We start from the raw sequence: 11,471 nt of genomic DNA, 5'->3' as shown, positions 1-11,471 counted from the left end.
GAAAGGAGGTGTAAGCAAATTTATGCACCAATTACTAGTAACTATAAGCTAGAAGACGTTACTGATCAGTCATCCTGCATCCGTGAGCTGTTCAACAAAAAAAAAAAAAAAAAAAAAAAAAAAAAAAAAAAAAAAAAAAAATTCGCTTTTTGTGAAAAGATTCATATTGTATTGCACGGTTGTAACCCCGTCTGGATGGACATGTCAGGATGAACAAATTATGTCACCAGGAGCAAACCATTTAGCCTTCATGACTTCATGATGAAAGCAATATATTTTTTTGACTCATTTTAAATTTATCTTGCTTCAAAAAGCGCTAGATAATTGGGAGTACACTGATATTTTTCAAGCAAGTTAGATTTACCACTAGATTTCAAAGCAAGCCATGTTTTACGTCCTACTAATTTTGGTTTAGCCTCAGTAAACATTATAGAAATCAATGAAATGTTTTAATCAATTTTACGAGGATTCTGCTATGCCATTTTTCTTAGGATTTGGTAGTAAAATGGATGTCAAAATTTGCAAAAGCCTGGCGAGCTCGATGTTATCGCAGCCTTTTTAATTGCACAGATAATAAACCATAGGATCGCAATTATTGACGGAGAATCATACACAAAAAATATATCTTTAGCATATAAGAATATCAAATGAAGCTTCATTCAGACAACGAAGACCAAAAACAGCGGGTACTAGGCCGAGCTTTTGTATAAAAAAAGAACATAAAGTGTATGTTTATCTATAGTATAGTCCAAACGTAGGATATTTGAAAAAGAACTAAAGACAGATATTTTGAGATTTAATCAAAAGCTGTAAAGGCTTTATATGCAAATATGAAAAGAGCTGCAATAAATTATTTCGAGCATGATGGTGGAGAAATTGCATTTCATTAAAAAAATTTTTTCCATTATGAAGATGACAAAACATCAAATTATATGTACATAATTATGTGTGTGTATGTGTAAGATAATATTATGTAAACCAAAATTATAACTTAAATTAGCAGCAGTTCCTTGATTCTTCCTTTTAATTTGTGTATTTCCCCTTTCTATCCTAGAAATGTATTTCCCCTTTCTATCCTAGAAATGGTAATTGCTTACAATAATTTTCTGTGGACTGCGTAATTTATAGATTATTCCATATCACATGACTTTTACATAACTTTCAAACGATTAACAACACCCATAAACCTTCAGCCAATGGTAATTTTAGAGCTTTATTAATCATCCAATCAAATGATATTGAAATCGTAGTTAAACCATTCTGAATTAAGATTTCCTCCTAAACACAACACATTCTACTTCTGCTACTCGGCTTAACTGAATTGCTGCTATGCTGCTTTACTACAAAGATATCTAAAATGTAAATGTTCTGGAACAGGCACGATGAATATGCCAAATTATTTGTAGCCTTGGTAACTTTTAGGCGAGCTTTCTACAATTTTTATTTTTTACTTATTTTGCAGCATATTGCGCAAGATGTTTTCTTGACCAAAATTGGTTTTTCAAAATTTGTTATTACTGCTTTGCTTGATAAATTATATATATATATATATATACGTAATTACGTTTCCGTCTGTGTCCGCTAGGGGCGGGGCTAGCGCGGCCATCTTGGGGTCAGAGCGTTGCGCAGCTCAGTCTGCATCTAGCCGTGCTAGTGAGAGGTTCGTGCTGTGCTCCGTTCAGATGCTGTGACGGTTTGAAATGTCTGCGTTAATTGAAAATCCCGCGAGCTCCGCTCAGTAATAAGGTTTCTGACTGCAAAAAACTGTAAACCGATAGAAATCTATCGGCAGTTTCGTGAAGTGTATGGGGACAACATTATCACTGAAGGTGGAGTGCGTCAGTGGGTCATAAGATTTCAAAATGGCCGAACCAATGTTCACGACGAAGATCGAAGTGGGAGACCCAGCATAGTGACCGCCGAACTTCTCGAAAAAGTCGATGCTAAAGTCCGTGAAAATCGAAATTTCACAATAACGGAACTTTCTTTGAGTTTTCCACAAATTTCGCGAAGTTTGTTGCACGAAATCATCAGCGAAAAGCTTGGTTACCACAAGTTTTGTGCAAGATGGATTCCAAAAATCTTGACAGAGGACCACAAAAATCAGCGAATGGCTGCAGTGTTGAACTTTTTGGACGCTTACCATAAGGATGGTGACTCTTTACTCGATCGCATCGTTACTGGTGACGAAACATGGGTGAAACATGTGAACTGTGAAACGAAATTGAGTTCTCCCCAAAAACCCAAGAAATGCATGCAAACAATGTCAGCAAGGAAGATGATGGCGACTGTTTTTTGGGACAGAAAAGGTGTAATTTTGGTGGACTTCCTGGAAAGAGGCACTACAATAAACTCTCAAAGGTATTGCCAAACTCTCCAAAAACTCAGAAGAGCAATTCAAAACAAGCGCAGAGGAATGTTGAGCTCTAAGATCTTGTTGATTCACGACAACGCCCGGCACCACCGGCAAATGTCACTCGTAAAGTTCTTGAATCTTTTAAGTGGGAGTTGTTTCCTCATCCGCCGTACAGTCCCGACCTGGCACCGAGCGACTTCCACCTATTCCCAGCAATGAAGAAGTGGCTGGCTATACAGCGTTTTGATGACGACGCACAGCTGCAAGAAGAGGTAACGAAGTGGTTGAAGGCGCAGGCGGCCGAATTTTTCGACGAAGGAATTTCCAAGCTCGTACATCGCTACGGTAAATGCCTTAATTTGTATGGTGACTATGTAGAAAAGTAGTATTTGAGTGTGGCTTTCATCTGTATATAATAAAATTTGTTTCCTATACTTTGTTTATTTTTTTATTCCAAAACGTAATCTACTTTCTGGATAGCCCTCGTATATAACCTTATCTATGCAGATAATATACTCAGTAATCCATTAGGAAGTAAATTATTATTTTATTCTTTTGCAGCTATTGCACAAGTATAAGCAAATCTATTTCGATTTATTAATGCATTTAATTTAATTCAATCTTTGATATATATATATACATATATACGCTCAATTGACATATATATATATATATATACATATATATATATATATATATATATACGCTCAATTGACATATGCTCAATTCGCAAATAGCATATGTCTAAGCTGTTTAAGTCATTTTTTATTAGACAGCTCTCATAGCCCGTTATAAAACATAAATAATTTATTTAAAGAAGAAAACAAAATTATTGCTTTATTATCTTACATTTTGAACAGTTCACTTCATCGCTAGCATCCCAGCAATCCACCTTACCATCGCATTTTAAACTTCTTGGTAAACATGGCGTGGTGTTTCCGCAACGGAAATGCCCTTTGCCGCATTCTGAAAAAGAAGTGGAAGACTGGCGTAAGTTGACGTATCTTGTGATGCACCATAGTTCTTATGTTTTATATCATTTTTACATGAACTTAAACGATAAATAAATTTGGTACTTAGAACTACCCCACGGAGTCACTGATATTTATAATTCATTTCACTATAACTATCGCTTTGTAGCTAGCTCTAGCTGGAGAAAATGGTCCACGTTTTTAAAGAATACAGATGGGATAGCCCTTATATTGACAGTGATATATACAGGGTGTACAGTAAATGTTGCGACAAACTTCTAGGGGAGGTAGGGCACATCATAAGGATTAGGAATTACATAGGAAACCATGGCCGGTAATGTCAGGGAGATAAGTGGTAGCAGAGGTAGAAGATGGGAAAAGAAACGAGAGTGATTAATTTCAAACATTTATTGGACACGAATGCAAACGGTGTACGACATTTTGAATGTTATAAAAGATGCTCGAATTTTGCACTATCAAACGTCAAACCTACCTGACACTGATGGACCATTGGTTGCCGAACATGTTCAAACATACCGGGAGTATCTTTGGTTGTAGCAGCTGCGCATGCGAGTCTTCCCCCGAGGCGCGTTTCAAAAACAACAGGATCGTGATACACAACACTTTTGATAGCTTCCCACAAAAAGAAATCAAGGCTCGCTCGATAAATCCGGCAAGCGTGGAGGCCGGGGAATTGGTTCACCACCCCTACTCCACCGATGCGGGAATGATCTGTTCAAGTGGCTACGAACATCTAGTCCGAAATGAACAGGGGCCCCATCTTGTTGGAATCACATGTTGCGCCTCACATTTGGTGGAACATCGCCAAGCAAATCCGGAAGAACCTGCTCCAAAAAGATCAAATAATTCGCGGCATTCAAATGGCCCGTCGGTGTTAGGCATGTTTAGTGTCTGATGGTGCAAACTTCGAGCATCTGTTCTAACATTCAAGCTGTCGTACATTAATTGTATTCATGTCCAATAAATGTTTCAAAATTTAATCACTCTTCCTTCTTTTCCCATCTTCTGCCTCTGCTACCGCTTACTCCTGACATTTCCGGGTATAGGTTTCTATGCAATTCTTAATTTTTATGATGTGCCCTACCTGTCCTAGAAGTTTGTCGCAACATTTACGGTACACCCTTGTGTGTCCACGTTTTTATTATTTGCTCTTTGTTTTTCCTTCATATCCTTTTTAACTTCGTTTCACTACCTTGCATCCAAATACGTGTATGAGAATATTATAATCAAGGTTTTCAAGAAGGTCAGAATTAAAAAATGTAACTAATAAGAGATTAGCTTTTATTGTAATATTTAAAGACTGCTTTAAATATTTTCCTGAAGACACTGATTAACATCGTGTAGCTTCTTAAGTGACAGTAAGTTTGTTTAGCTCAAGCATTTTAAAATGAATAGTCTTTACTCAGGGTGAACAATAGGATACATTTGGTTGAAGGGGAGAGGGGTGAGTTGGTGTATTTAATTATGGCAAAGCACACTAGGGCTATCTGCCTAAGGGGAGGGATGCCTTCGTGGAGGACTTTCTAAGGGAAACTGGCTCGTATACACGTTACACATGTGGGAAAACCACGAAAACGCCCATGCAGCCAGCCCGTTCGCGGGATTCGAACCTCGGACCGAACTACCAGTGTTCAGTGACTTTACCGCTCGGCCGCTGGTGGGCTCAAGAGGGGTAGGAGATCATTTGTCCCGTCCCCCCGGGGTGCTTTCCATCAAAATTGGAGGGGGGCGGAACTGAGCTAAATCGCACTGCCACCTGTGTGGAGCTCAAGGCTGTTGCCAACGACAAGCGTATCTTGCGCTCCTTGCCAAGTCAAGAACAACAACATCTAACACCGAAATATAAAATTAAAAGTTATATAAGCTAACCCAAATTGTATAATAATTTTAGAACCGTTTTAAACAGCTGGAAAACTTCTTGACTTGAAACAGAGTTGTGACTAGGAAAAGATGATTTGCCAAGAGGGAGAAGCAGCAGCACAATTAACAGGAACTAATTTCAACTATTAAAGTTGAAATCAATCTTTTTTAAGTTAGGCCATACTGAAGCTGAGTCAATTCACACAAAGGATTTAGCATACTAATGAATTGTTTAAGAGATGTTGTTAAACCAGCGCCTGTTTTGGATGTTGGTTTAACTCATATTTAAAACTCACAGTTTTAGAAGCTAGTGTTAAACCAGCAGTAGGTAGAGGCTTGGTGCTGAATATTTTAGAAAGTTTGAATACTTAGTTCATCATCCTCTTTTTCCGATACTCAAGTACAACAGAAAGTAGTTTTTACTTACGACTGTAAATGCATAAGTTCAGAATTCGTTTAACGTCTTCCTAAAAGTTTAAAAGGAATCTTTGGCTCTGTAATTTTCAGAGACTAAAAAGTTACCTTAGAGTTCAGCACTCTGAAAGATGAAATAAAATAACAAATAAATTTTGCAACAAACTTTTATAATATAAAGAAGAATTTATCTTAATGTATTCCGACGGTAGTTTTCGCTTGTTTAATCAATTACGGTAAAACTCATAGGGCTATCTGCTTAAAAGGAGGGTAGCTTTGTGGAGAATTTTATAAGGTATATTCTTCCTCTTTCCAACATGCCATCGTGGTATGACGGTAACACATTCGGCGCATATTCAAGAAATCCTGGTTCGAGTCCCGGTGAGGGCATTGCACATTTTTCAAGCCTCCAACTTCAAGAAAATCTAATGACTCTAGAACTTCTTTACAGAAACTGGCTCACAGTCACGCAATGCGAAGGGAAAACCGAAAACGCCCATACAAGTAGTCCGCTTGCCGACATTTGAACCTGGACCGAACTATTAGAATTCAGTGGTCTTATCCATGATTTCTCTTGTAAGTGAATATTCCGAAGAAAAAAGTTAAACTGTTTAACTTTTGGGATGTCGAGTGTTTGTATAAAAAGATAACGCAAATTGCACTCTTGATTATATTATAATAAATTCAGGACTTCATTGAAAATAAGTTAAAACATAAATTTCAAGTGATGTTATATTAGCAGAGTAGGGTGACTATACAATGTCTCAGTACAGAAAAGAAAGGAATTAAAAACCTTAAAAGAAAAGATCTTAAGAAAATCTTAAAATAAGTATTATAACACATGAAAAATAAGCCAGAAAATTTAAAAAAAAAGTTGCGTAAAGTTTAACCTGATTTTTGAAGAAACTGTTCTAGATTTTCGAGCAAAACTGTATGTTTATAAAGACAGATTAAAACGAATTTATCTTTTTCAAGAAGTAAAAATATTCTTCATCGTTTTCCACACTTAAAAATAGATGAAATAAAATGAATAAATAATAAATAAACAAAAGCACCACATATGGAACAAAAGAGAAACGAAAGAATTAAAAATCTATGATGCAAAGGAAATACTGAATTGGAACTGTAATTGTTAAATAAAGATATTAGAGCCGCCCAGACAGTATAGCGGATAGGAGAGCCTACTGCTGTACCGTAGGGCCTAGGTTCGAATCCCGGAGAAGACATGGATATTTGTAAATGTACAGCATCTATGCGGCATGGCAGCATTCTAAACATATGGCGAGCCGAAAGCTCTCTCGTGATGTTTGGTGGCAGCCAGGAGGGGTAGGAGACCCCCGGACCACTCCCCGCGGTGGTCTTCCTCAAAGTTCGGGTACAAGTATAAGTCCAACCTCCTTGAGTCTCCGGCAGCCATTCTTCCATGAAATATGTGGACAAGACAAAAACAGCAACAAAAAAGTAGACTGATGAACTGAGATGACTGAGAAAATCTAATTCAACAATTATAAAAGGATTTTTGAACAATTTCAGTGAGACTAAAGTCATAAGAATGGTTAACGGACCGACAATTAACATACTCAAGACTTTTAAATTTATCCTTTTTAACATACGATTCATGTTTTAAAATGACATTTTAATCCCTCGTTAATTTTTGGTTTGAGACCAACTTTACCCGTGCTACTGGAAATTTAACAAAATTGGATATTAATAGTCAGCAATGAATACTAATAGTCAACTTATTTGAATATGAATAAACTATCCAAAGATATGTTAGTAGAAATTTAGAATTTAAATAAAAATAAGAAACAGGGATACCAGACATAAAAGATAAAGATAAAAACAAGATAAACATAAAATATAAATAATTTTATATATAAATAAAATATAAATAATTTAAATTTAATAAAAGATAAACATAAAAAATAAAGATAAGTTCTGATCAAATAAAAGATATTACGCTCTAAATTTTCGTGTTAGTATTCAAAAATAATTTACATATAGCGATTTAAACAATTAGTACAAGGATGAACGAATAAATAATTTACCGCAATGCATCTCATCAGACATGTCATAGCACTCGATTTTTCCATTACAAAATGCTTCCTCGTGAACACATAATCCATTATCACACTGCCATTCCCCATCTTTGCAGGCAGCTGTAAAACAGAATACAGAGAGATAATTATGCAGAGACTTCACACTGCTAATTGCTTATATACTTTCAGAAACAGATAGATGGTACTTAAATTTGAAAACGAGACTGATGCTATAGATGCTTCAAAAATAGCGATTCACTATAATAAATTATCAAGCTTGATTTACGTTTTGAAATTTATGCATTATCTAGAAGTGTGCTTGCAAGCACTTAAATGTATCGGAGCTTTCTGGAAGGTTTTTCTGTATGGGGATACATGATTAAAGTAACACTTTTTTAACAGTACGTTACTTTCAGGTAAAAGAAAATAGTCATACAAAGCGAAATCTGATGAATAAGCGGGGAAATGAAAATTTGCTTTTGGGCCAAAAAATCGTGAACGAGAAATTTTATGGTAATGACCATTATCATTAGAAAGGACGGATTGTGAGCTGAGAGGGGCTGAGCTTTTTTCGATATCCAAGAATTTCAGATGCCTTTTCTAACAGACAAGTTTCAGAAAATCTAATCAAAATGCAGAGTTTCACAATAAAGACATTTAGAGCATCCACTTAAAATGCAGCAATAAACTTTCTGAATTTAATGTGAATACTTTGCCAAATTCCTTTGCTGTTGTAAGAAGACAATGAAGCTCTGAGTAAGGTTTCTCTTAGCGTTTGATTATTTATTGAAAAACTGGTTTGAATTAGGAGTTTGATAATTTCCTCTTTGTAGTTATCTTCTTTTCAGGGTAAATGCTTACCTTTTCGTCTTTAACGACATTATTCAGAAAACTTTAGCTTCTTTCAGAGCATCAGTTATACTATTAGACAAGGCATTATCCAGTTCGATTTCTCAGACGTCAAGTAATGTGACCTTGATAGCAGATCCTGGTGGAAAAACCTCTCTCTCCTCTCACTTTTTCATTTGATAAACGGAAGCTCTCATTTCATCTCATATTGCCAGTCTCGATTTCAAATTGTCGCATCATACGGTAACATAAGTTGTAATCAATGAAAGGAACAAAAATAAGATTAATATTTCAATATTATTATGGAAGAAAAGGAAACATTAGATTATATGCGAAAATTTGAATCGGGTCTTTTGTTATTTTTACATTAATGAGCAGCACATGAATTAGCCATTCAAGGACAAAAGTTTTTTATATATTATATCAATTAAAATTAATTTGCATTTTAAATTCAGCAGCACAAGTATTTTTTACCTTCATTTTCAGCACACTGATAGGTGGAATTTCCTAATCTTCTGCATAGCTCGTTCTTACTTGAGCACCATCCGCCACAGCCTGTAGGATCCTTCGGGTCCTTTGGAATCACACAGCGAGAAAATGACGAATGGGATAAGAAAATGCAAATCTGACCGTCTTGACAGTTCCCTGCACATTCTTTTATCTCGCTCTTTACTGTATTTATTTCTGAAATTAATGTAAGTTTGCTTATTTAAATACAGCATTCAAATAAAAATTAAAATTGATGCAGAATTATTTTTCCGTAATGTATTCACACAGTGTAATATTTATTTTATGTCGCAAATCACTTTTCCTTAAGTTTGACTCTGTTGCGCCATACTAGTTCCAGAAACCCAGTCGAGGTAGGAAAAAACAGGCTTGATGAATAGGCATATACTCAACAATTCCATAGTAACTTGCTACCAGTACAGAACACTTGGAGGCGTGTTAGCAGCAACCAGAATTTTTACTTTCAGGGCGTCTATCGAAAGCATCGTGGAGAAAAACTCTGCAGAGGAAACAACGTAAGAAGAAAACGTCGTCGTAAAAAACATCGTGGAAGAAAGAAAGCAGAAGAAAACATAGCAGTTCTGACACATCGAGGTATAAAACAAAGCAGTGTAAAAACTTCACAATTTTAAAGCATCTTCGCATAAAACATCGATGACGATAACATCGCACACGTGCGTTTTCTGACTCTATAACAATTTTAAGTGAATTTTTGCCTAATGTTTTATGAGTACATGAAGAAGAAAGTAATATTTGCCTGTCTAATACTTCATATTTAGCATTAACAAATAAATGTTTACTGAAAAAACATAAAGGGAACTTGAGCATTCAAAATCTGGAAATCAATCAAAGTTAAGGCTATGCATAACACTCAAATGAATTTTAAATTTATGTTGTAACTAATAAAAGTAATTATTTAATTAGCCTGTGTTATCTAGATGCATTAGTAAATTTTCCTGAAAAAAATGTAGTGTAAAAGTGATAAGAAAGAGTAAGATACTTAAGTTTAAAATCCTACAAACCCCTTTTACTAATTTCTAGATTTTTAACGCTTAAGTTTTATTCTTGCTTTTGCAGTAAATGTTATGCTCACAAATAACTATGCAAAAATTCACTCAAAATTTTTTTAATAGATTTATTTTGTACCACCTTGTTTTATATAACGATGTTTTAGAACTGCGTTGTTTGCATTATTCGGTGTCGCGCAGCGTTCTTTCCCTTACGTTGTTTTTTCTCTGCGACGTTTTCGTCCGCGATGTTTTTGCAGCGATGTTCTCGCTTGCAACCGCTTTTAGGGGGGTTAGCGTTAGAAGATGATCAATATCCTAACTACAAAATATAATGAACTTAGGCGTATATGTTGTCACCAAAAACCTACTTTAAATTTAACCGAGTTGAGCAGCAAATGCTGAATTACATTTCGCAATGAGAATTTCTAGCAAATGAAGAAGTTATTTAATTTTTTATAACGGAATGGATACTTATATTTTTTCTCTTAACATCACAAGAACTGATTTTTAACATAGGAATATTAAATTGATTTATAATGATATCCTAAATTTCTTTATATGCACCAAAAATACTGATTACTCAAAAACAATCGAATAAAATTCGAATAAAAATCGAATAAAAATAAATTATGATGAAAAAACATTATCATCATAACACACATAAAAGCAAACTGAAATATTGAATAAGAAATCATACGACACAAAGCTATATTATAAAACAAATAAAATAAAAAATAAATGTATGCCAGTGAAATTTAAAAGAAATTAATACCTCGAAAGAAAAAGTAGACTTATATTACAATTAGGATATCCAAGGTTCGCTTACTCATACGTATATATCACAATGAGATTTTATGCTCTAAATAAAGTTATTAATTAAAATTTGGTAAGAGTTCCATTTCTCAGGCTAGTATTGTCTTAGAGGAACTGAAATCTCGAAAGAGAAATTCCTTCATCGCCGTGCGAGGGAAGAGGTATTTTTCAAGGTCATCCCAAAACTCTTTGTCAAATTCAGATCAGAAGATTTGGATGCCCAATTTAATCATACAATACTTTGATTTGAACTAGTAGGTTAAATAAGAAGTTTATTGGACGGCGATGCCATTCATAAAAAGAAATTCGTACCAATTTTCACCTGCGAAAAGATTGCTCATACAAAAAGTCCCGAGTAATAAGTTTATTAAGACGTATCTCACACCTTTGGAGAGACATACAGGGTCTGTCCAAAAAATAATGGGACTGATTCCATAGAATTCATTTAGAAGGCATTTTACGGGCATTTAATATTCCACAAAACAGTCTTCTTCATTAATACACCTTTGTCAATGACTCGACCACTCATTGATGCCCACCTGGAAGTCTTCAAATAGAATGCTGTTCAGAACTCGAGCTGCGTTTTTCTGTAAGTTCTCCAGATTGTTAAAACGATGAACTTTTAAGCTGG

General features: G+C 35.2%; 1 protein-coding gene across 1 annotated transcript in view; it reads right to left on the bottom strand.

The window, feature by feature from the left end:
• The window catches only part of LOC118185338 (uncharacterized), a 70,495-nt gene that overhangs the window by 8,554 nt on the left and 50,470 nt on the right, over positions 1–11,471 (bottom strand). Inside the window, exons 8-10 of the mRNA XM_035355179.2 lie at positions 8,985–9,194; positions 7,671–7,781; positions 3,206–3,322 (exon numbers count right to left, since the gene is read on the bottom strand). Of these exons, the coding sequence (XP_035211070.1) occupies positions 3,206–3,322; positions 7,671–7,781; positions 8,985–9,194 (438 nt within the window). The remainder of the gene's footprint in view (positions 1–3,205; positions 3,323–7,670; positions 7,782–8,984; positions 9,195–11,471) is intronic.

This window comes from Stegodyphus dumicola, chromosome 3 (genome assembly GCF_044657685.1).
Source record: "Stegodyphus dumicola isolate Sdum_Otavi_A_Nest chromosome 3, ASM4465768v1".
NCBI lineage: Eukaryota > Metazoa > Arthropoda > Arachnida > Araneae > Eresidae > Stegodyphus > Stegodyphus dumicola.
This window is presented reverse-complemented; position numbering and strand designations above follow the sequence as displayed.